This window comes from Gambusia affinis, linkage group LG04, assembly GCF_019740435.1.
Source record: "Gambusia affinis linkage group LG04, SWU_Gaff_1.0, whole genome shotgun sequence".
In the NCBI taxonomy this organism is placed as follows: Eukaryota; Metazoa; Chordata; class Actinopteri; order Cyprinodontiformes; family Poeciliidae; genus Gambusia; species Gambusia affinis.
Window position 1 is genome coordinate 11,038,063 of NC_057871.1, and position 26,418 is coordinate 11,064,480.

Here is a 26,418-nt window from a genome sequence, read left to right on the forward strand (position 1 = left end):
TTCTCAGCAGTTGACATATCACCTACAATATTTATTTAATAAGCTACTGATATAGTTGTTTAAAGTTGCTATTGATCAATAACAAAAAAAAGAAGTAATATTTGATTTTATGTTTTATGAACTGCAGCACTTCTGAACTTCCATAGAGAGGAGGCCAGTTTAACAGGACTTGTGCTGATTCAGCAACTTTGGACATTCCATATCGCTTCTGACTAAAAATAGTCTCCTAACCCTTTACCTGCTCTCTTTCAAGCAGTAGGCAAGGAGGACAAACATAACAGTTGACCTATACAGTGATGGGTATAAAATAGCTACAATTTAGTCGAGCAACCTATAAAAAAACCCAAGAAACTTTTAAAAATAGTTTTACTACACTGTGCTTTCTTTTACTTGACTGATATTAGTATCTCTCTTCTTATCCGAGTGTAATTTTAGGGTGGTCTACCTTTTGTTATCTCCAGGCCCACCTAACTTTAAGACATAATTTGGATCTCAATTTACAGCAAGATCATTTTTTCTGAAGAACAGAGACACGTTTGGAAAAATAAAGTATGTGATGTTTAAATATGTACAGTTTATCATTCGTAGAAAACATTGATCATCTATTACGAAGCCCTTTATTTTTGTGAGCTCCAACCGGAAGTGTTTCTCTTTTTCCCTTTGTCTAACTTGACACGTTACACAGTGGATGCCCCAGTGTCAGGCGCATGCACCGGGGTGGCTGTCCTGGAGGCGAGCACCTGAACTAGAGCGGCCAATAGCAGCACGCAACTTTCGGCTCTCAGGTGGCGGTTTGTGGAGAAGAACGGAAAAGTGCAGATCATAAACGACTTCCAAGGTAAAGTTGCGTTCACGTGTGTTTCAGCGAATCAGGGATGCAGTCGAGGTGTTTTTTTTGTTATTGTTTGTTTTTGTATAGCTATCATACCATATGGTGCTTTGTTGCAGACTAAAAGCATAGCCACGAGTCGTGTTTCGACTTAATGATAACTTTTTTACGGATTTAACTTGTAGAAAATCGGGAACATTTGTAGTCGTTTAAAAGTGGGATAAGTTGCTCTCGTTAGAGCAGTTTCTTTAGATTTACCAACTAAAACTGCTTCGGTGTGGTGTGTTTGCTTTCATGTGGAAAGACTTGCCTTCTTTGTATTAAACTAACTGCAAAAATCGTCCTTCCAACAGTTTGCTGCTCATTGATGTGTAGGCGCATGCGTGGGCACGGGTGTTTTGCTGAGTGTGTGCGCAGCAACACGCTGCCCATCCGCCTCCTCCAGGATCTTGGAAGTGGTAATGCTGAGCTGGTCTCCAGAGATCCCATCAGCAGCCAGCCAGGGAGGAGCACTACCATCCTGTTCCTCTGGGACGAAGGAGGGGGTGGGCTGCTGATGAATGGATGGTTCAGCCTCATTATGATGCAGAGGGATGAGGGGAGGAAAGAGTGGGTGAGATATGGATGGCTTATGACAAGGAGGGGATGCATAGATGGATGAATATGGCCGAGTTAAGGGAGATGGATGAAAGTGGGTGTGTGTTTGTGTATACGTTTGAGTGCGAATGTCAGTGGGTGATGGATGAAAAGCGCACAGAGGTTAAGAGGATGTGTTGCCCTCAGCACACCACTCAGTTCCTACAGATGCTATAAGTTTATGTGGAGACTTCATGTGACAAATGGACGGAGGGAGCAGCGGGTGACTGATAATGAGGGATACTGTGGAGGGAGCACGCCCTGGATGTGATTTACAGCCTAGTGATGATGTCTCAGAAAGGAAAGGCAGGAAGACAGATAGACATTTATTCCATCAGTCATTAACTTTGCCCATACCGAGATGGTCCAGAGCCGCAAAGTGGGCACTGCCAAACAAGACTTGTTACTCGCATCCAAAAAAAGAAAAAAAAAAAAAGAAAAGCTTCTCGGAGAGCTCATGCTCTTCCTCAATGCACAGACTTTCAGATGTCCAGTGTTTCCTGGCAAATCTTTGTTTTTTGGTAATGATCTGGAACTTCAGATATAAAAGTTTGCAATTCCAGTCATTTTTAGAGAAAATCAGCTTCTGACTGGGATGAGACATTTTTCTTCTTGATAGGCTTTGACCGGTGAACTACGGGTTGGAAACTGGAAACTCTGATGTCATTCTGATCAGTAAGCATATTTTACAAAAGTTACTTCCAAGTGGCGCTGACCACAACTGACTTTATCTCTCCTTTTAAAGGGAGGGTATTATGTAAAATTGACTTTTTTGAGCCAACATGGTATGATGTACTACCATGTTATCATTCAACATTGCCTAAATGCTTGCTATCACAAAGCTCCTCCTTGGAGCTGCAGTTCCCAGCTGAGCTGAGCAGAGCACTTCCCTGCTCAGCTCCATCAGACTAGCAGCAGCAGCACTAGCAAACACCTGGTGGAACTGTGAGTCACTGAGCTCAGCATACAAACTGCTTCTCAGTCTAACTCTCAGAACAGTTGTTAATGGTATAATGAGAAGCATTGCTGTGGTTATGTGCTAAAGTGGAGTACCGGTAAGAGTAGGAGCTTCTTAAAGAGACAGAAGCCAATTTCAAGGCATCAAATTGTAAAGTAATTTTTTTTAAAGTTTGATTTATGCAGCATTTTGTATACTAACTGAAAGTAGCTTAGTAATGTGGTCTATGTGTCTGGAAAATACATACTACCCCTTTAACTTAATAATGAGGTCTCAAAGAAGGTTGGCTTTAATTTTTTCTAAATATTGTTCCTACATTTTATCATTGTGTTTTTAAAAAGAAACTTTTTGGGCATGCCACAAATTTAAATCAGTGCATCTTTGACAGTGAATATTTAAAATATATTTTGGAAATGTTAAAAAAATTGTTTGATTATTTATTTTAAAAAAAGCCAGAGACTGCATCTTACCTTTCTGAGTGAGAAAGAATGACACAATTTTGCTGTAAAGCAAGTTGTTACTATTGGATAATCCTGAATGGATGACCTCAAAACCTCCTAAAGTTTTGATCTGCTGAAATGTTACACAGTAGAAAATAGTTCTCTGACTTATTTTTCTCTCATTGACTTTTAGTTTTCCTCCTAAATGTTATGTCATGTTTAGTATTCTATACAGCAAAATAACATGACTACTTAATGCTGTTATTTTACTGCTATGCATACAGTGTGCTTTTGTCTTCTTTTAGAATAGTATTATGTTCCTCCAGATTTTCTGAAGGTCTTTCAAAATTTTTCTTTTGACACTGGCTGCAGTTTCTCCCATTTTTACACCAGTATGACATCTTTTCCAGGGGATTTTCTTGCACTATGGATCCCTTAGACATTATGATTCCACAGAGAGATGACCTAACCATAACTGACAGCCAGGCTATCGTAAAAGGATCTTTGTGTACTTTTTCACTAACAGCCTGCCACAGTTTGCTCCAATTGCTTTAGCTAAATCTGAAAAAATACCAAAGAACAGTTGGGTAGATATGAAACATCATCTTACCACCAGCAAGGTGATTCTCAAATAGAACTATATCAACTATAAATGATAACGAGTCTTTCAAGACTTTTAAGGACAGTTTCACATTTCTTGTCTTTTCTTTATGGAGCAAATCTGGATCTACATCCAGCTGTTGTCATTAATAAATATTATAAATGTTCATATTGTAGATATGTTCAGCCGTGTCTCACTCACCAATTTATGTAATTCCTTGTAAAAGGGATAATTCCCCTGGAGGTTTTCCACATTTTCACACAAACTTTAGTGAGTTTTATTTGAACACAAAGTAGCACGTAATCTCTTGTCTTGTAGCAAGGAGGTCCTGGGTTTGTGGTGGGTTCTTGGCAGGTACTCTGACCCCCCATGACACTGCAAGGATATGTGTGTAAAGACAATGGATTGGTTTGGAAACGTGGGCCATTGTCCTGCTGGAAGTTGAACCTCCACCCCAGTATGAAACCATTTTTCTTCACTTTCAGCTCTGCCCTGTATCAACTCTGACTAGTATCTCTGTTCTTTACAGCAACATCTTGGTAGGTTGGAGTTGAGCAGTGTCATTTTTAGATTAAACAGAGCTCTGTGAAATGTTAGATGTTAGGGTTTTTTCATGATCTCAGAAAGGTAGGAAAATGTATATAATACAGATAATATCTTTAAATATCTGTTATTGGCTTTAACGGCAGTAGTAATATTGAGTATCTTTATTGGCTCAAGCGTCCACATTGGTGCATTCCCAATACAAATGCTCTCTTCTCTTTTCAGATTTTTATTTTATATAAAAGCAATAAAAACAGTATTTTGCTCTTTCTTAAGAACTGCAATTTGTGTTGCTTTATCACATTAAATTCTGCCAAAACATGTTGAAATTTGTCTTTTATGTAACAAGAATTTCCAAAAGAAAAAATGGGAACAAAGCTTTCCCGCTTTCAAAGGAATTAATAAGGCAAGTAGCTGCCAGGTGCTGCCAATTAAAAGCACTTGATTGCCTGATCATCAGCAGGTTTCAACCCCGCTGGGTAAGAAGTTTTGACAGCTTGTGGTGAAAAACAAACGGTGTAGCAGCTGAAAATTTTTCTCATTTCAGCCATCTTGCAGAGAGTTGTATAAGTGTTGATTGGGGCTTGTTATGGAGCTGACAAACCATGGAAACGTTACCAGGGTGACCATGAACATATCTGTATTCTGCTGTCAAATGTGGGATCGTCCTCATTTTGTTGTCGTTCAGCAGATGGCGCTAGCCCGGGAGCCAGGGGTCGGCCAGGAGCAGAGGGACGCGGCCGACCAGAACTTTGACTACATGTTCAAGGTGCTGATCATCGGCAACAGCAGCGTGGGAAAGACCTCCTTCCTGTTTCGCTATGCAGACGACTCCTTCACTTCAGCATTTGTGAGCACAGTGGGCATCGACTTTAAAGTCAAGACGATCTACAGGAACGACAAGAGGGTCAAGCTCCAGATCTGGGTGAGGTGCTAAAGTAAAGAACGTTTTTTTGAACTCCACATTAACAGAGACTCGGCACTAAAAATTGCCTTCAGTTATCAGCTGTGTTAGAAGGAATAGTAGGACGACTCATTTTAACGTGCAAAAAAACCTACACATCCATTTTGCTACATTTTTAATTTCTTACTCCTTTCAGTCCTTCACCTTTTTGTCGATCTCTTTATGCTGTTTACAAAAGCAGGTGCAGAGGTTCTTGAGTAACTGCACAAAGAAACAACAAATAAACAAACATTTTATTTGTTCCTCTTCAATTTTGAAGAGGATTTGATTCAAACCACTGTATTACAAGTTAACTTAATGTTGAACACCTAAACCCGTTTTACACTGTTTTATTTCAAGGGAAAGTGTATTTTTAATTTTTAATTTATTTTTTTTCTTCCCTGCAGAAATAAAACAAAAAAAAATTCAAATAGAGACTAAACACTGGTTTTTATTAGATGTTTTGTGAAAACATTTATTCAGCAGTGTTTCTAAAATTTCTCATCCAAGCAAAAATGGAGAATGTAACCCTAAAGTACAGCAACTAAAACGTGTGTATAAAGCTGATGCACTGACATTAGAGGTAAGAGTCAAAACTCAACAAAACCAGAATGCTGTTTCAAGATTTTGACATGCGAGAAACAGTTTCAGAAAAGAAAAATATTGGTTAAAGGCTCCTTCCTGGAGAATGTTTATCTTGTTTTTTGTTTTTTCCCCTCCTGTTCCATACACTTCAGTTTTAGTTCTGAGAAAAAGTGAACGACTCTATTTTAACAACAACATAAAATGGATGGGCAGTGATACAAATTTTGTGGTCTAGTTTAAATTGTCAAAGCAGTATTGTTGTTTAATTTTCTTTCTTGGGGGGGTAATTTCCATTTTTGTAAATATTTTAGTCCATTTATCTTTAAGAACTATAATGAGCAGTATAAAAACAGTATATAAGGTAAGATCATTTCTTTTCTAGTACTCCTGCTGTGAATCGTCATTACAGATTTACATTCAGGGCAGTGAAGAACAAAAACTTCAGGAATAGTTTTTGGACTACGAACCAAATTTATTTTTGCAATTATGCTGCCCTTTAAAACATTGCTATCTACATTAGGAAGATATTATTTTATGTGTTTGCTGTATATTTTACCTTGTTAATGTGCATTCCATGTTCACATTAGGCTAAGCAATGAGCCTTGAAAGAACAGCTGCGGCTTGAATTCTCAGAAAGCATTTTTTTTTTCTTATTTATGACATAAAATAGCTTGTTTAAAAGGCAACAAGATTGACAGTCTCTGTGTCAGCAAAACGGGGCACAAAAAGCTGCTGTCTCTGTAGTGTCAAAACTGTAATTTACTTGAGATAATTAATAGCACTTACCTGTGGGTGAGAAGTTTTTTAAATCCGTCAGTCTCTGCCGAGGGAGTAGCAGAACAAGTAGAGCTTTCCATTGTTTGCCCTCGTATGTGTCCCTGCCTGTCATGAATTTAAAGTAATTTCTCGTGCTCCAGAGCTAATGACAGTTGATGTTTAACATTGTCCCCAGACGGCAGGCTTCATGAAAGATGCATGGGTTTGAGCTGCCGGAGCCCAATGTGCTTACTGCGCAGACTGACACTGGGGACAGATCTATTACTGAATGTTAGTGGAAGGCAAGGACGCCCGTCTGATAACTGCACTACATCTTACGTTCTGGGTGTTATACTTTCCTCTGACAAAAGGAAGGTTCAGCAGAAATAGCACTTTGCAACAGTGATGCAACACCACATCAATATCCAAACTTTTATTTACCTGCTAATTTTTGTCTTGCGTATTTTTGTCTTAAAATCAGAGGGATGTGATTGTATGATTGTTGGTATTTATTTAAGTGAAATTCTCGATTCTTACCAAGAAATCCTGTGTTTGCAGGACACGGCGGGGCAGGAGCGCTACAGGACCATCACTACAGCGTACTACAGGGGAGCCATGGGATTCCTGCTCATGTATGATATCACGAGCCAGGAGTCCTTCTGTGCGGTTCAGGACTGGTAAGTTCTTCTTTCTGGGATAGTTAGATTTTTTTTTTTTTTTATTTTATTGACAGATAAAATAAATTATCAGCTAAAACAGCTAAACTGCTGTTTTAGCTGAATTTAGCAATATAAAACAACTCAAACTGGCCATGTTTCTAGCCAAAGGAAACAATACTAACTCTCCATACTTTCACATGAGACCACAGCGTTTTAATGCCTTCTGCCAGGTTTAATAAGCCAGCCTAAGCTGGTTATTATTTAGCTGGAAAGATTTCTAAACGACTACAAAGCCAAAATGGCACAAAAAGGCTTTAAACATAATCAAGAAATCTTAGCACCTGTAGGATGAACAAGAACGACTCAAGGAGGTCAGGGGGAATGATGCCCAGGCCTGACTGAACTACCATAACTTTAGCATAGTAACATAAACATTGTTTGACTGCAGGAACAAAGACAAACCTAACAAAGAGCAGATGTTTAATATGTATTATTACACAGTTGTACCCCACAGATATAAAGGTTTTTAGTTGTTTCTTTTTCATTAAAACAACTAAAATGCACTGTGTGTATGCTTCAGGATCACTTCCTCCACAGTTGCATTTGACGGTTTAAAAGTCTGCTAGTGTTTCACGGCTTTTCTATGAGCTCACTGTGATTTGCCATCTTTCTACTGAAGGAAAGGGATCATCTTACGCTTTCCTTTCACATCATATAAATTGAGCCACAAAGATCAAGTGCCCTGTGAGCTTTCAGAGCATGAAGCTGGGCTTGTAATACCAAAGAAGTGCGGCTCACAACTTGCAGCATTCACCTGAGCAATATGATATTAGATGTGTTTAGGGGGATTTTCCTTTCACCTAACTGAGCTGATTGTTATATTTACAATAAAATGCAGATTGGTACATCAGTTTTTGCTGATAAACATGTTTTTCAAGTTCGATGACCTTTGGGATAATGAATCTCTTTGCTTTGCACACACCTTTTGTACCTTTATGTATGACATGCATCACGCAAATTGACATTAAGTGAAATGCATCAAAAATTAAAGTTCAGTTATTATTTTTTTTAAGTTGATGTTTTTAACTCATTGAAATTATGCCAAGTTAACAATACCGAAAGAGAAATTGACAGAGTAATAATTTTCTTTAAAAAAGAAATCTTGAAACAAACACCTGCTTGTTGTGACATTATTAACAACATGCTTATTGGTGCAGGTGCAAGACTCCCAATAATGTCTGAACACCAGAGTTTAAGTTCCATGCTAGACTGATAAATGATTTCAGCTGCTGTTGTTTGGAAGAGCTCCTGTTTTTGGCAAGTGAAAAGCAGTTAGAAGGGCAGCTATAATGCATACAAAATCTGGTTTGAAATGTTATTTCCAGATGAACAGATGGAAAAGGTAGAAACCTGCAGTTTTTCTGTAACTTTATAAATCAATCTGCTGTAATTGAGTCTGCACAGATGTGCAGAAGCTCCCTGTATTTCCAACCTACCAAGGAAATTCAGCTCCACTGTCACTGATAACTCGCCTCATGTTAACTTATCTCAAAAGTCTTCGAATCTCATTAATTTGGAATCTAGGGCTGTTATCAATTGGAGACCAATAATAGTCTAAGCTAAATCCGCAGCTCTTTCTTTAAACCCCTGCCACCTCCCAAAAAACACAACTGTTCACAATTAACTCGATGTCAAAATGTGCTAAAATAGCAACAGATGTTTATTGTACACAAATCAGTGTGATTAAATAGAGCTAAACACTCAGAACTCAACATGTCTCATTATGTTCTGAGTTACTGGCAGCATAGATTGTTAGATTTTTTAACTTTTACTTCAGCCCCCAATACGGTTGACCACTTGTAATTGTCCAAAGGTAGTTTTTAAAGAAATTAATGAAATTTTAAAAATAAACACATCCTGGTATGTTAATGAACATAAAATGTTAGCATTTGCCCACTTAAATCCAATTAGTGGGTAAGGTTTATGTTCGGTTTATAACGACTCATCTTGTGATGTCAGACATTGGTATAGAAAATAAATAAGTTAGCAACACACAAATATGATACATGTTTTACAGATGTGTAAAAATGAGATATTTGATTTTAAATGGGCAAAGCAAACAAAACAAAGGATATGTTGGAAAGCACTCATTGCCACTGTCAAATATAGTAGAGGTTCCGTGATGCTGTGGGACAGTTTTTCCTTCCAAAGCCACTGGAGACTTGCTGCAGAGCATAGCATTGCAAACTTTTAAAATACCAGCAGATTAAAAAAACTGATTGACATTTCCAGAATACTAAAAATGTTTTGACAGACGCAAAACATTATTTTTTTTTTCATTGCCTACATCCTTTTGAGAAATACTACGGGCATAGAGGAAGGGTCCAAGATCAATTTCCCTGCATGCTCTAACCTTGTAAAATGCTACAAAGGACTATGATGACTTCTTACTAACGGTACTTTGTATTAACATCATGGGTACCATGGTGGCACTGATGACTTTAAGTGTATTATTAAATTTATTTTCAGGCTTTTTATACATAAATGCCAAGATATGTCTGTAGTAACTTTTCCTTCTAGCTGGTGTTAAATACATTTTAAGGTAGGCGAAGCAGATATCAGTGCAAGTGTTATTAAATTGGGCCTTGCCTCCTAATTAAATGGTTAGCGACCCTTACTTACTCTGTTCATTACCAGATTTAAATGGTTCTGAAATAAAACCACACTGTCCCATTGTTTGAAATCAGCTTTTCTTCAGTGTCCATGTTGGGTCAGCAGTAGAATAATTGTGAAAATGTTCTGGCTGTTTCCCAGGGCAACCCAGATCAAGACGTACTCCTGGGACAGCGCTCAGGTCGTGCTAGTGGGCAACAAGCTGGACTTGGAAGACGATAGACAAGTCCCAAAAGCAGATGCCCAAAGAGTAGCTACAGAGCTTGGTAATAAAACACACACACACACACACACACACACACACACGTTGCATTTGTTTTTATCTAATCTTGCTAGAGCAGTCAGATCACCCGTCTGTCGCTTGATGAGTTTTGATTCATCTCCCTTTTATATTTATTTGTCCACAGGTTTTCAGTTCTTCGAAGCCAGTGCCAAAGACAACATCAACGTGAAGCAGGTCTTCGACAAGCTGGTGGACCTTATCTGTGAGAAGATGAATGAGAGTGTCAACGGTTACACCAGCCAGCCAGTCAATCAGAAGGGGGACACCTTGAAGGATAAGCCTGACACGAGTCAGGGAGGCTGTGCTTGCTGATAGCCGATCGGTGCCAAAAGGAGCAGTTCTCTCGACCAGTTTCACTTCACACACATAATTAGATGAACTTCATTGGATTTTTCTCCTCATCCTTGAGGTGGTTTGAGAGATCCCTCATAATCTCCTCGGACTGTTATCCAATAAAGCCAAAGACCTTCCTCCTTGCCTTTGTTCATAACATCCCTGCTTTAACAGTTTCCTGTAGGTGACAGTCCCTTTTGCAGTTGAGGAAGTGAACCAGATCAGCATGGATTTACTTGTGTTGTGTTGCCCTCCTGTGGCCATTTTGTGTAAATGCATCACTAAAAAGGCCTAAGTTTGAAGATTCCTGAAGGTTGAGATCAAACTCGTGTATGGATGTCATTATAACAGGTGTGCTTATTGTGCAAAAAGCATGTAACTCTTTACTTTGAAAAGATGCCATTATCTGCCTATATTTAACTTATTTTTGTCATGTGCGTTCAATGATTGTCACTGTACTGTTTCATTTGTCAGATTTCTAGCCTCTTAAAGTTGACAATAAAAAAAGCTGAATCTGTGAATCATGTCTCTTGGTTTTACTTTTGTGAAGTACTAACATACTTTTTTTCAACTTTACAACAGGAAAGCGGCTAAAATGACCTGAAATACTTTAAAATTGGATCCCAAAACCAGACAAAAAAAATGTTCTGAAGCAGTTACAGTTGTCTAAGCAGACCTTGTAATGTATAGAGAAATGAAATGACGCAACATTTTCTGAACTGATGCTGGACATTAAGAATAAATAAAATTTAATAAGTGAAGAAAGGTGTAAAACACTGGTTGACACAACTCGTAAACGGTTCATGCTGTGGTGAACACCAGTGTGAAAACAGGTCTTCAAAACAAATTTAAGAAAAGACAGTGACAGAGCCTGTCTACTACATAGAGACAACCAGTTTTTTAACAACCAATGGCAAAAACCCAATCAGCTCTGAACTTCAGTTTTGTCTTTGAGACAATCTAGAGGAGCTGGTCTGCTGACGTTGGAGACCTTGAAGCACATCTAAAAACAAATCAAAGGATTTTAAAATCAGCTTTGTGGTACGCAGGAAGCCACTACAGGACAGAAGGGAGGTGTGACTGATCTGCATTCTGAACAAGCTGGAGACAAGAGAGGAAATCCTTTGTCACCAAAGTACAATATGTGAATAAAAGCATAAATCATGATTTCCAAATTTTATCTGTTGATTTTGCCAATTAAGATTTTCATTGTTTTTGTTCTACAGATTTGACTTGTGTCAAATTTAAAGTCACCATTTAATTTCACTTCCAGATTAGTGACAGTGAGACTCAAAGGTTTTCTTCCAAAATCAATCTGTATTCATCTCTCTCTATCCATCTTTTCTTTAAGTCTAGTCAGACTCCCTGCTCCAGCTTAACCCTCTGATGTTGAGTGACTGACTAAACAGTCTTCAGTGAGTGGGTCTTTTTTTGACCCGGGTTACAGTCAGTGTGGTTTTATGCTACTTTTGTCATTTTGATTCAAAATAATGTTTTGTACTTTCCACTGTGTTTTATTTCACACAAAAATTGTTTCATGTTTGAAATATTTTCATTTTTCACTTTTTTAAACATTTTTAGAACAATTTGTAGAACATTTGTAACACTTTGTTGAACATTTTCTTGAAAGTAGCTACCTAACCAAGCAAGCTAGCATTAGTCTGTATTCTATTATGCTATATGTGTCACGCATATGAGAGTATGTGTGTGCATTTATCCATCCATCCATCCACCTATCTGATGTCAGGTCATGGGGGGCAGCAGTCTAAGTTGGGAGGCCCAGACTTCCCACTTGTTCCAGCTCCTCCAGGGGAATCCTAAGGTGTTCCTAGGCCAACTGAGAAACATAGTCCCTCCAGCGAGTCCTGCTCATTTATTTATGCATTTATTTATATAGCCATGAATTTTAATTTTATTTATTGAGATGATAAAAGAAAGAACCTTGAACACATTGATCAACAGGTTTTGCGTGTCAATCAGCACAATCTCTCTTGGCTTTCTTACGCAGCGTGTCAGACACACTGAGAGACACGCACACACAAATAATACACATGCACAATAAAGTATAGGCGGCAATGTTAGCTAATTGGTTAGATAACTAGTGTTGGCTGATTCGTGACAATAACGCTGTCACATTACTCATGATTGACACACACATACAGTACAGACTGTATGTGTGGTCTGTACTGTACACATTTGTGAGGTGAGGTGAAAAATTAAAATAATAATTATTTGTAAAAGTTCTTGCTGTGTAAAATATCATTATTCAGGGGTGAGACTTAGGACTCAGTGTGTATGGTTCGCAAAAAATGTTTTCCTGACAGTCACAGCTGGTAAGAAACAAAGATTCCCATTAAATTCCATAGGAAATGAATGAGGGTCATTTTTGACTTTCTCTCAACATTGGCTTTCTTCTACATGTTCTTCTTTAAAGGCCATGTGTGTTAAATACAGGTTTGTGCCATCCTCTATTTGTGGATGGATTAAACAATGCTCCACTGAATGCTCAAAGCTTGGGCCAATGTTTCATAACATAACTTTGCTCTAAACTTTTCCAGAACTTTGTGTCCCTTTTTCTTCATGAGCAAACCTCTGAGGCCTTCACAGAACAGCCACATTTATACTGGGATGAAATTATTGACAGTTAGACTCCATTCAGGTGATTTCTGAGGACAGTACATTTCTCTAGATTTCATTTAGAGGTATCAGAGCCAATTGGACCGAATATGAACATACATAACACTTTTCAGATTTTTTTTTTTATTTCCTTCCACTTCACAAATGTATATTGTCTTATTTGTTTTAGTTTGAGGCATTTTTACCAATTCCAAACATGTGCTTGGTCAAATAGTCGTAATACTCGCAGACGCGCTATACCCCCTTGTTCACTGCTCTGGTTACAGTTTCATTTATCATCTTTGCATGAAATAAAACAATCAATCAAGCTCTTTATTTATTACAAAATGTTTCCATGACGTATTCACATCAGTAATTAACTTCTGATACAACAAGTTGTCAAGTCACATGACTTTTTCCTAAAGGGTTTCTAGTTTTCATGCATTGGAGTTTACATCCACATTTAGCTTTAAATCAAAGTCAAATTGTCTTAAATGTTAGAGTTTCTCAACATGCTGTTTGAAGTTAGTTTGATCATGAATTGTTTGGAAAGTTTTTGGATCATAAAAGCATATTCAAGGTGCACTTTGGTCAGTAGGAATCTAGCTTTGTCATGCTATCAGATTAAAAACATTTCCTGATGACATATAGGGCACAAACTCCAGTTTACGTGTGTGTGGGTGTGTGAACGGCGTGGATGATAAAAGGACGGCCACAAGCCTCGCTGAGTACACACTCCTGAAGTATCAGACCTCAACAGACACAGTCATCTCAGCAGTACAGGTACGATCTTATGCTTTATTACACCTTTTGCCAAAATACTTATCTGGGCAGAACCTGGATAGATTTGACATTTTTAAGAAAATTAGGTACATTTTATTCTAAAAAGTCAAAGAAGTGAAGAATTCTTCCATTATTTTTAGCCGTAGCCAAGATTTTGTTCCATAGTTTGATCATTTGATGCACAATTGTGCTTTTCAGTCGTATACTATCTTTTTATTGTTTTCTCTTTTTTATGCTATTTAGTCCCAACCAACTGAAGATACAAAGTCCAATGCTCTTCTCTAAAACAGAAAACACAATAAAAAAACAAGTGATTTATCAAACTTTTACATTTTGGTTAAAAGAAATAATAGTGATATAGCGTATACACTGGATAAAATTATCCTGTCTCCACTGAAGGCAGGCAGGCAAGCGCTGGTTTTCCTGTTTCCTGTCATATGAGCGTTTTATTGCCTATTTTCATAAGGAAGGGCAAAAAAAAAAAAAACCTTCAATAACCATAAAACCGAGCTCAACCGGGAATAGGCAGGGGAATAAATTGGGCAATATTAGGTTCAAGGGTAAATGTTCGTTTTTTATGGTGCTTTTGTTCCAGCAAGATATCAAAGCTTTTTTGTTAGAACAAAGTGCCATTTGGACCCATAAACCCTTGGAAACAGCTAATTAAAGAACGTTAATGTCAGTCATCAACTCTGAGAAATCATGGCAGCGCTTCCTCTACTGAAGAGAACATGAGCTACCACCTTTACATGCTTCCATAAATTACTCTGGCACACTAGGAAGTTATATAAGCAATTTGTAAAATGGGTTTAAACATAAGGGGAAAGGTTGCAGCTAAATTTTACATGCTGTGGTAAATTCGGGCTAAACATACACCATTTACAGTCAAGTGACTTAAAATACAGCATTGATTTTTCAGCTTAATACTTAAACCGAAACCCCATGCCCCATGCGAGAAAGAACAACTTGCAATATTTAAAGAAGATTAGAATCCTCCTCTCTGCTTTTTTGTAGTTTCCATGGGTTAATGTTTGACAGAGCTTGAGCCTATTTGACGCATTCTATCTCCACCTGTACCTCACCCTGTTCAATTCAAGTAAAAATATATATCTGTTTAAATACCTGAACTGTTCATACTAATTTTTTTTTGTTTTTATTTTTCTCTTTTTTTTCTCTAGCCCAAATCAGCCAAGATGTGTTGCACAGGTTTCCTTAAAGTCATGATGTTCATCTTCAATGGTGCCATCTTTGTAAGTTGAGAAAAGAGAAAAGTGTTACTTCTTTTCTGTGAAACTGTGAAACTGTCACCAACACTATTATATGGCATCATTTTGCCATCTTACCTTTTCGTATTTCATTCTGTGGAAGATATTAATTGAAATCTTATCGGGTTGAGGAGTTAAACATTTCTTTTCCACAGAATTAGGTGGCATGCTCTAGAGAAACCATGGCAAATCCTGTCATTAACTCTTTGATATGACAGAAATCCTCAAAAAATACCACATTTGAAAAGAATAGCTATTGAGTAATAATTTAGAATAGTTTGATTTTCCCAACATGTCCGGGAGGATAATCATCAATTACATCACAGGCGTCAAACTCCAGTCTCCAAGGGCCGCTGTCCTGCAGTTTTTAGATGTGCCACAGTTACAAAACACTGGAATGAAATGGCTTAATTTCCTCCTTGTGTAGATCAGTTCTCCAGAGCCTTGCTAATGACCTAATTAATTTATTCAGGTGTGGTGCAGCAGAGGTACATCTAAAAGTTGCAGGACACCGGCCCTTGAGGACTGGAGTTTGACACCCCTGATTTACATGATCTCTCATTGTTTGCTTGTTTCTGCTCCTCTAATGCTCTTGTTTCTCTTGGCTCGTTCAGTTGGCAGGTGCGGCCATTTTGGGAGTTGGTATATGGGTGACGGTGGACAGCAACTCTTTGCTGAGTTTGGCGAACAAAGTGGTCAGTTTGCCAGAAGATATCTTCCAGCTGAACTATGTAGGCTATGTGCTGATCGGTGTGGGCGCTGTGCTTTTGATCATTGGCTTTCTGGGATGCTGCGGCGCCGTCAAAGAGAGCAGGTGTATGCTGCTGACGGTGGGTAATCCTTATTATTATCATTACATTTGCATAGAATATAAATTTATCTGCGGTAAAGAAAAAAAAATCATACTATGTAAAACAATTTAGTTTTTCTAATTTCTCTAAAACATATTGTATTGTTTGCCTATCTTTAGTTCTTCAGTCTTGTGCTGATCATCTTCATCATCGAGGTTGCAGGAGGAGTGGTGCTGTTCGTCTTCAACAATGAGGTAAGAGACTGTGGAATGTGAACCAAGAAATTCCTGGTTTTAAATTTTACAGATTAGATTTTTTTTTTTTGAAACGCAAATAACAACAATGTGTTACTATTTATTTTTCATTCTCAGGTTGATCAAATCTTTGACACTATAGAGGATGAAGTAAGGGCAAATATTCAAAAAGACTATGGAAATGAAAATGAAATGACCAAAGTCTGGAATACAACCATGGAGCAGGTACTGAATTTATTCCTTTTGTCAGACATTTATTTATTGTTGTAAAATACATTCCACTGAGGCAATGAAGGAGATGTGTAATTTTTTTTTTGTAATGCATTTTCAGTTTCAATGCTGTGGTTACAAGAACTACACAGATTTCTATGGCTCACCTTTTAACAACGCAGGAGATAGATACCCCTCACAATGCTGTTCTGGCACAGGACCATGCACTTCAAATGCAGCAGAAAAGGCGGTATGAAACCAACTCATTTCTGTTTTAGCATCTTATTTAAATACAAAGGAGATCTATCTCTCAGGTCTTTCTTCATATGAAACCAAATGTTTCCCTTTCAGGACATTAAAGGTTGCTTTGCTAGGCTGTTGGAGCTGTTGGAGGAAAACTCAGTGATCATTGCTGGTGTAGCTATAGGAATAGCTGCCCTCGAGGTACAGTATTACACTATTTCATTGGATTTATGTTTGACTATTTTTTAAATTATATATTTACAGAGTAGAGATGTTTAAAAATGGCTGGAATACTAGTGAATTTCATCAACCGATAATGAATTTTCTTTGTTCACAGATTGCTGCAATGGTGGTTTCTATGGTTCTCTACTGCAATGCTGGCAAAAAGGGAAAGTGATTCACCTTTGGACTGATAAAAACACAATGGAAGTAAAAAGGGACCTTTTATGTAGAAAGGTTTTCTGATATTTAATTCAAGCAGGTTGATTGAAACATGAACAGATGACACTCTTTATGCAGTGTTATCACTCTTTATGAGCACTAAAATATAGAAGGAATACTAATACGTTGTGCATTTTAAAACTATTTGTTTATATTTATTTAAAGTTTTAGGAAGTCTTTACCTCCACTGATGTTGTTTGTGCTGATGTATTCCACATTGAGATGTAATGATGCACATTGAGGTGACTTCTGTCGAGCTTTTATGTGTGTTTTATGTTTTACTCACATTTATGGCAAAAATAGAAAGCATTTATTTTGTATTTTTAATTATGCAGGGACGGTGAATGAAACTTTGTCTTGTTCGAGAAATGTGATTTATTTTTCCTTTGTCATATTTTTGTGCAATAAACATGAAGAACAGAACACATTCGTTGATATAGGTGTGATTGCTGAGGTTGTTAAGATATCTTCCAGCTGCTGCACATGTCTGATCTTGCACAAAACAAGCAATTCAGTTAATAATTTTGCAGATAAGAGGACAAACGCTTGCTAAAGTTTCACTTAAATCCACTTGTTACCGGTATGTGGATTTGACCCGTTCTTTTTGACTTATGACTCCACATCCATGTTTGAATTTATTGTGGATCTTCTCAAATCCACACCAGGATGAAATTATACAGATAGGCTACCATACGTATTTACACCATGGCTGCCCAATATACAGCAAACATTTGTTATTATGGACTTCTACCTTAACGACGGTGTCGTTTCAGTACAAGTATCCAGTATCTAAATTCAGTTCACCCAGGTTAAAAAAGTTTTATTTTCTGAACTGATTTCCCAGGTCCAATATGATGTAGTTCTCCTCCTGGAGTTTGGCAATCCATCTGTAAAGCTTTCTTGTTTATGCTTTATTAGAAACTATCTAAAAAGGGAGTTTTGTCAAGGGAGTTTTAGAAGCTTAATATCAGCCTGCTTTTCCTATCCTGGAACAACTTTTGATATTTTTTGGTAGCACTAAGTTTCTTGTAAATAGCCCAAACTGTCTTCCCCAAAAGGAAAAGAAGTTGGCCATGATGTATAAAAGTAGCTGTGAGATGATGTCGTTGTGGACAATGGTGTCATTGTCCACAGTGAACTGAGTTTAGCATCAATATGGAATGAGGAGATGTCAGCGGAAAAGCATCTGCTCCAAAAACAAAATATTCCAAAATATATGAAACTTGCAGATTTCCAAAGGGGCATGGCAAATGTCTTCTGCAAAAAAAAAAAAATATGGTTAGGGGAAACAAAAACTGAGTTCAAGACTGAGCTTATTGGCCTCACTAATATAAATGTTTTGATAGATTTAACATGAGGAGAATGTGACGTTAAATTTCTCATTTTCTCCTGGACATTCCTTTTTACTAAAACAGAAAACAAGGTCAAATTAGTGCAAATGTGTATAGTATTGATCTGGGCACTGTTAAGTGTTCATCAGAGGAGCAGCCTGGGGGAAGAAACTGTCTCTGTGGCAACTGTTTTTATGTAAATAGCACTCTGCAATGCTGGCCTGAAGGCAAACGACAAAGCAGTTTGTATCCAGGATGTGAGGAGTCTCCAGAGATGCTAGTTGCCCTTTTCCTGACCCCAGACCTGTACATGACCTGGATTAAGGGATGGTCAGCCCTGATGACTTTCTTTGCAGACCTAATTGTGTGTTGCAGTCTGGTCCAGTCCTGTCTTGCAAATGAGCCAGACCTCACAGTGATCAAGAAAACAGGACAGACAGAATAATGGCATTGTAGAAGATGACCAACAGCACATGTGGCGGGTTGTACTGCTTCTTGAGGTGCGTCAGGAAGTAAAGTCTCTACTTTCTAAACAGTGGTGTGAGAACCATCTCAAGAAGTGATTTTAAAACTATTAAACTTGGCTACAAGTATAACCATCACTCTGAAAATCACATCTTTTTTTTCTTATCAGCATTATAAATACTGAAGAAAATACCTGAAATCCTTTTACTGCACCAAAACGTCAATCCTGTAGCTCTGATATTAGATTATCTCATGCACAATGCATACCATGTTCACTGTACTATAATCAGTGTACTAAAACTTGAAACTGATCTGGAAAGATTTACAGTTTTCCACAATATAATATAATTATGGGACACACTCAATACACTGAGGTCAGGGAAGCAAAGGGCACTTTGAGGTGTGAGGTTTGTGGTGTAGATTGTTGATTAGATCTGCAACTCATCCTGTCTTCAGGACTCGGGTTAGCCACTGAACAAAACAAGTTCAAATCAACATAACGCAACTGACACCGCAAAGCAGTGTCTGTTTCTGCATCATTTTCTGCTCCTATTTTAATTAACCCTCTGAGCCCTGTGTGTTGGCATAGCTGCACATGTGGCAGCTGATTAGTACACTCAGCACAGCTCATGAGCTCGAGCCCTGGCATTAGACGATATGAACCAACAGCTGTTTAATTGCACGGGGAACGAAAAGGTGCATTTGATCAATATGGTCTCGCCACATGGTCAGAAGTGTGTTTTAATTCACTTTATGCCATGTGAGGTTAATTACTTTTAATACACTACCATTTACATTAGACACGGCTGATTACGATGTACAGCAGGTGTTGGCATTCGAGTGTGTTTTACTAGACGTCTGGTCAGTGGTGTTTAATCCTTCTTGGCTGTAAAAGTTGCAGGTGGGGTTGTCATATGTTGAGCTGCAGATATCAGATCTTTCCACTGAAACAAAGGCTATCTGGAGGAGAGGTTGTAAATCAGAAACTAAATCCATCATGTGATTATCTCATCCTCCTTTTGCTTCTAGTAGGCTTCAACTCTGCTTCAGGTATGAAATCACAGAGAGCTGATCCTGTTTACACTGAGACTTCTGAAGAAAAGTTATCCATTAACTGTATCCAAATAGTTTGAAATCAGCCAGCAGAGAGTGACGTATTTTCCTGTAAACTGCGGTGTCATATAGTAGGCTGTATCACACCCAGAACATAATAAGGAAGACTTTTATATGTTATTTCTAAGTATTCTGACAAAGGTGGCTGTCTGAATTAACTTTAATGTTTCTCTAAAAGTTAAACTCTAATGTGTTACTTCCTTCTCAGGCTCAGGCCTATTATTCCCCCGAGCAGCTTTGTCTTCACAGTTAACACTGTGGTTCTTTTTATATGGCTTTATTGACTGCTTTCCCTTACAGGAAGTTGTGCAGAATAAACTCAGTACATCTAAAAGGAAGAAAGGCTTTGTTAAACTTTGCCACCTTGTTATCGAACTGACCTTACTCTTTACTCCTTCAATGTTTCACTGGTGAAAATACTGTATGATTTACCACTGCTCTCTCTAAACCAACAAAGCAAGAGTCACTGTTTTATTGGATTTGGATTCTTACAGCGTGTTTTTCATCATTTTTATTCCAATAATTTCTCCCTCTTTTTTTTTTTTTTTTAATTCTTTGTAACAGAGAAAAAGTATTAGAAACCCACTAAAAGTGATACTTCTGGCCATCAGCAGTGGAAAGGAAAGGGAATAGTTTGTAAACAGTGCCCTCTTGTGGTTGAAAAATCTTTCCTCAGACGAGGCAGATTGTCATATTCGGAACACAAATAAAGTGGATATAAAATAATGTACCCTCACTTGGTAGAAAGCTAGGTTTTTAGTCATTGGTAGAAAATGATACAGTGATCAATCTTTTTACTAACGTTAAACTGTGATAGAGTTCCTTGAAATAGTATTTGTACCGCTTTAACTTTTATCCAGTTGATCTCATTAAACTACAAATGCCAATGTGTTTTATCAAGATTTTATGTGGTATGCTAAAACAAAGTTGCAGATCATTTTGAAGTAAGGAAGATACTTTGTTGAATCTCTTTTTACTGCAATTAGAGCTGAAAGACAATTGGGCTGTGAGTCTACCAGCTTTGCACATCTAGGCCACAGTTTTTGCCATTTTCTCTTCACATAAAAGCTGAAGCTCAATCAGACTTGCTTCTTGTCTTGTATATGAGAACGTCAAACACTCCTTTCATTATAAAACTGTCAGCTAATCAGCCAGCGTGTGATTGGGAGAGGATAAATGAACAGGACACGGCTTGTTTGCACAGGGAACATAAACTCATTATGGCTTCACAAATAAAGTTAACAGGAACGTCTGCCAGACGAGCTGAATTGTTGAACAGCGGTGACCCGGCACCAACAGTTTAGAGATTCCACTTTTATAGAGTAAACTGTTTTTGTTTTAACTACTTGGTGATTGGATACTGATCAATTTATTCAACATATAACACAATCTTTGCTTTCTACTGCAGACAAAAGTTTTACATTATTCAGGTTTTTTTTATTAAACACATAAAAATACAATGAAATAGCTAAAATCATCTAAAAAGGGTTTGATTTCTTTAGGGAATAAATTAAGACAAAAAAATTTAACACTGTAAAACCAACAGGTTTCCTGTTTTTTCCACATCCTTGCAGAATTGCAGTAGATCTCAAAAGCATATATGCCCCCTGTTACAGTAGAAAGATTCTATGATTGTTTAGGAAACTTTAGTCTACATTTAATGTGACATTTATCTGGACATGAAATTAGCTGAAAAACATGCAAATCTATTCAGTGGTGAAATAATAAAATAAAATGAAGTGAACAGAATTTTAATTATATGTTTTTATATACTGTATTATAGCAAGTCAACTTGCCAACAATTTGGCAGAGCTTGCAGCTTTATAAGTATCAGCGATCTATCATTGCTCAAATGTATTAACATGGTACTAAAAATATTTCCACAGCATTTTGATACATACTTCGTGGCACATTTAAGAGAGGCACCATGAAGTGGAAAAACATATGGAGCCAATAGAAGTGAACAGAACTCATCATGTCCCCAAAACCAAAGAAAAAAGAAGACAAATTTGTTTTTTTCATGAGGGGAATGACATCATAACCAGCTCCAAATGCTAGGCAGTCAAAAGAGAACTATTTTTAAAAAACAAGGGGTCCAAACATACATCCAGTACAACAACAGAGTGGTTTCATCTGAAAAACATAAATTAAAGTTCTTGAATGGGTAATCCATCCAGAACTAGGTGTGACAGGACATCTTTAAGACAGACAGATATGTTGGCTTGTTTTTTTTATACACCTATTCTAATAATATGAATCTCATTACATCATAAAACACTTGATGTTTTAACTGGACCGTGTACATCTTTTAATCATGACCATGTCTGGAAGCCTGTTAGTAATAATTGGAACTTTTGCTGGAAAAATCTTTACCTTACCTAGAACTTAAGATTGAACCTGGCCTGTTTGCTTCCAGGTTTGATCCTGTACATGAAGGGTTTCACTTTGTGTGTGCTTTTGTGGAATTTTCTGGTTAACTTAGTTTCAGTGGCTAAAACGAACTGAAGCCACAGCTACAACCTAATAAAAGTCTAGAGTCGGTTCAGACGTTGTCATTTCAAATCTCACACATCTGAATCCCCGTTCAGATGTTTTTATGATTGCGGTTTTTTTAACACTTATCTTGAAACAGAGGCCCTCTCTGTGTGGTAACCACGGCCCAGGGCTGTAAGCTTGGTGCGATGTCTGGTCCGGTGTGGGAATTGCGACACCTTCCTTGCGTTGTAAAGCAGGTGAGAACTGGCAGCCGCCTACATAAGAAGACTCCCTCCACCACAATTACAGAGCGCTGACAGCAAGGTTGCCGTTTGGAACCTTGGACCATCATCCACCCAGACAACTGATTTTCTCTACTGACATTTTGTTTTAGTGTAAAAGTCTGCTTTACGTCTACAGCTGCTTCAACTGTTTTTTTGTTTGTTTGTTTTTTTAATAATAATTTTAGTGTCTCCGCTCAAAAATTATGTCTTTTTTTCAGATTATGGCTTTCCTCATCAGCCTGATCATTCTGTCCACCTCGACAGCCTCAGCTCTTATTTTTCCCTATAATTCTCTTCTGAGAGAGTCCAGAGATGAAGTTGAATCCTCAGGTGGTGGAGCTGACCAAGCTGTGCAAGGAATGGTCAAGGTTGTCCAGCTGGACCCTCATAACCTGGTCAGTTCAGCGTTCTTCAGGAGAGGACTTAATCAGAGGGGAGCTCCTTTCCACCACTCCAGACTGTCCTTCCCTGCCTTTCTGTCTCGCGGCCGTCCAGGTCCTGTCCAAGCCCCCAAGGATGCTGTAAGTCCACTACGCCACCTGCGCCCTAAACAACCCACAGAGGCAGATTTGAAGAAGAAACAAGGACTGCAAATGTGGCAGAAGGTCATGGATAAAGGAGAAAAGGTGTCACTGCCTGTTAACCTGAAGGATACTAAGCAAACATGCACTGCGGTGCCGTTTACTCAGGTAAGAAAGTTTCCTTTTAATGACTTAGAATATCTTCAAAAAGTTTATTTCAGTTATTCAACAGAATGAAACTCAGACTCAGACACACAGAGGACTCACACCCTTATTTGGATGATTTTGGTTTACAGGAAACAAAAAAACCACAAGTTTCTCAAAACAGTTAATAATATAAAACTCCAAGAAAATTATTTTATAATTTAAAAATTCATTCATGTTACTCTACATGGGGATGGATGAAACAGTATTCATTTAGTTTTTTTTAGAGTTTACATCAACTTTTTTTTTTTGTCAGATGAAAACTAGATGATATTGGAAAAAAAAAACTTTTGTCCAAAATTGAAACAAAATTGTTTATTGGTGATATTTTCCAGTCAAATCCAAATTTGCAAGGTAAACAGCTGATCAACCACGGTCTTCTTGGGAAGTAGGGGTGGAAAATCAAATGGTTTTCATCCAGGATTACCTCCCATTAGCACTGAAGGAAGGGATTTTGTTTTCATCGTTTTTTTAAAAGATATGCAAGGCCATGTAGATCCATTACTCTATATATATGGAATTAGTTGATCCCTGCTAACAGTAGGGATATGAACACTCCCCACTGCTCCCCACTGCTCCCCACTGCTCCCCAAACTCTTGGCTCTTAATTGAGGACGTAGTCAAAATATTCGGAGAGATGGGATCTTCCTTCATGAAGCAGAAATTTGCATCACATAAACAAATCCAATAACCTGCCTATCTGTGTTGAGTAACAATTGTCAACCCTTCACAGTAAATACATTTTCTGTTTATTTAAAGGGAACAGAAATATGATGTCTAATGTACCCTACAAAATTAAATGTGATATATGTAATTGTTATATACTTTCAACATATCATATTATGGTTTATAGTTCTACTTACTTAGAACTATAGTAAAATAAAAACTATAATTTTCAGCATAATTTTAAAAAAGCAATATTGTTAGATATTTCTTTCTAGAATAAAAGTAAAGCACTAGCATTAATTAAAACACACATTTCCGTAGCTGTCGGTAGAGCTAAATATGTTGAATTGCTTTCTCTGTGCCATTGATAAAAAAATTGACAATGATTATCAATAATATCAAACATAGTATCATGGGACAAATCAAATTAAACAGCGCAGTTGTGACTGTTAAAATTATCTGAAGACTTGCAAAAGCAGCTCCTACCGCTTTGTTTTGAAGTGTGTCCCTGCAAAATCACAGCTTTTCATGTGATCTGTTACACATTCTTCAGAATACATCAATGTATCACAATCTGGGAGGTTTATTTAAGCTGCCAGACATCCGCTGCACTTCCTGTGCTGTTCCTGCCCGCAGCTGGTGCTGCCAGTTTCTGCTTGCTTTTCTTCAATCCCAACACTGTCCCCAGCACCCCCTTGAGCTCAGAGGTCAGTACATGTCAGCATCTACTGACATGTAGAAGACGAATTCAAGGGGTGAAGATGAGCTCATCAATTCATAGTATGTGGAGCAGCATAGCAACAGGATGATGAGATCAGAACTTATACTATTGGCTACTTAAGAACCATTTCACATTTACAGCGGTGTTGTCTGACAGTAAGTTTGTGGATACTGAAGTTCATGCTTTAGATCAAAACACAAACTTTTTGATGATACTATTATTAAGAAGAACTTGAATCTAAAAACTGAAACTGCAAATGTTTGTTTATGGAGCTAAAATGACCTAAAGAGTCAACTTTGTGTTATGTGTGTTTACCAATAAGGCTGCTGCTTTGTTTATCCCAAACTCAGCCCTCTCTGTCTTCCTCCCAGCATGTGACGGCAGATGGATGCCAAACAGTGACAGTGTACAACAAGCTGTGCTTCGGCCAGTGCAGCTCCCTCTTTGTCCCGTCCGAGGGGGAGTTTGTCGACCCGAGTCCTGAGACGGGGGCCTTCCGCCGTCGGGCCCCCTGCTCCCGCTGTGCCCCTTTCAAAGCTCAGACAGTCACTGTGCCTCTGCGATGTGGAGCCCAGGTCTGGGAGAAGAAAGTGATGGTGGTGGAGGAGTGCAAGTGTGAGACAGGCCGGGAGGAGAGGAGCGCTGAGGCTGCTGCTTACACCCACCTGTGACAGTCCCAGCTGCCAAAAGGACGAAACATTGCCACTCATGTTTGTAGTCAGATCAAGGCAACATTGCTGCTAAGAATGGGGCGATTATTTTTCATCACGTGTGCATTGAGTCCTCTGACATTTGTATGCAACTGCTTTAGATTTGAACGAGACTGAATGTGTCATTCAGAGTAAACAATTCTGGTGGAGTGTCCCACCGATGACTGTTGACAAATGACCTACTTTGGTCATGACAATTTTTGTTTTTGTGAGGTTCTTATGTTATAATAACCCTGAATAAAAACAACTTGGTTGCAAAAATATGTAATTTATTTAAAATGCCATTTTTATACACGGAAAGCAACAAGAACTTTAAAAATAACTTATGATTTTATAGAGGCTCTACACAGCAAACAACATCACGCAGCTGTTTCCATCATTATAGGATGTTGTATTATTTGCTTTGGATGTTGTATGTTGATCATTCAAACCACTGTCACATTTTTTTAAGTTTTCATTGGGATTTGATTGTGATTTTTGTTGCACATGTCATTTGAGTCTTTTCAAGATTAGTTCTTTTGTGACATTTGATATTTTATAATGTGTGAAATGTTGTGTCTTGTATTTTGCTGTTGCTTTGACCTGTTGTCATTTAGACCAGGACACCTTTGTAAATAAAAACTCTAGTTCTTATTGGATCTTTCCTACCTAAATAATGTATTACCAAAACATTAATGTATAAAACATCTCAATTACAGATATGGAGAAATGACTGAACAACGGGAGATGGTATTGTTTTGCTGGTAGCTATCATCTGAATTTATTCCAGGTTGTATTCATAAAGTAATTTTGCAGATATTGTGCAAAGTTTTTACCTTTTAGCCATTCTGCTCTTTGTAAAGTAACAATAACAAGCTGCTATTAGCTGGTTGATTTGTCAGGCTATCTGCTCTGATAGCCAGCTTTCAGTCAGACATTCCTGTTGTAGCTTGACAATTTTAATTACCTTATTAAGAGTGATATCTGGCCATCCTTCAAGTTTGCACTACATGGCTGTTTGTGTTTTTTGCGACTGGAAAAATGTATCTTTATTTCAAGTCAGAAAACTTTGTAGTTGCTTTCCTTAGGCATCTGATCCACGTGATG

General features: G+C 37.9%; 3 protein-coding genes across 8 annotated transcripts; all 3 read left to right on the top strand.

The window, feature by feature from the left end:
* The first annotated feature begins 412 nt into the window (after positions 1-412).
* rab3da (RAB3D, member RAS oncogene family, a) lies at positions 413-10,760 on the top strand. Of its 5 annotated transcripts, XM_044113154.1 has the most exons (7): positions 413-549; positions 686-838; positions 1,183-1,442; positions 4,699-4,932; positions 6,850-6,968; positions 9,765-9,889; positions 10,031-10,760. In XM_044113154.1, exons 3-7 carry the CDS (start codon positions 1,197-1,199, stop codon positions 10,216-10,218), a joined length of 912 nt encoding a protein of 303 aa, XP_043969089.1. In that variant the 5' UTR covers positions 413-549; positions 686-838; positions 1,183-1,196; the 3' UTR covers positions 10,219-10,760. The 5 variants fall into 5 exon arrangements, with proteins under 5 accessions (XP_043969089.1, XP_043969088.1, XP_043969090.1 ...); XM_044113153.1 differs by lacking the exon at positions 413-549 and having other exon boundaries at positions 665-838; XM_044113155.1 differs by lacking the exon at positions 413-549 and having other exon boundaries at positions 666-838; positions 1,183-1,374.
* Positions 10,761-13,568: 2,808 nt separating this feature from the next.
* tspan34 (tetraspanin 34) lies at positions 13,569-17,267 on the top strand. Its single transcript, XM_044114899.1, has 8 exons — positions 13,569-13,638; positions 14,817-14,888; positions 15,518-15,733; positions 15,874-15,948; positions 16,066-16,173; positions 16,280-16,408; positions 16,510-16,602; positions 16,739-17,267. Exons 2-8 carry the CDS (start codon positions 14,832-14,834, stop codon positions 16,796-16,798), a joined length of 738 nt encoding a protein of 245 aa, XP_043970834.1. The 5' UTR covers positions 13,569-13,638; positions 14,817-14,831; the 3' UTR covers positions 16,799-17,267.
* Positions 17,268-19,515: 2,248 nt separating this feature from the next.
* dand5 (DAN domain family, member 5) lies at positions 19,516-25,620 on the top strand. Of its 2 annotated transcripts, XM_044114900.1 has the most exons (4): positions 19,516-19,688; positions 22,384-22,483; positions 22,729-23,199; positions 24,994-25,620. In XM_044114900.1, the coding sequence occupies exons 2-4, from the start codon at positions 22,433-22,435 to the stop codon at positions 25,291-25,293; spliced, it is 822 nt and encodes a 273-aa protein (XP_043970835.1). In that variant the 5' UTR covers positions 19,516-19,688; positions 22,384-22,432; the 3' UTR covers positions 25,294-25,620. The 2 variants fall into 2 exon arrangements, with proteins under 2 accessions (XP_043970835.1, XP_043970836.1); XM_044114901.1 differs by lacking the exon at positions 19,516-19,688 and having other exon boundaries at positions 22,345-22,483.
* The last annotated feature ends 798 nt before the right edge of the window (positions 25,621-26,418 follow it).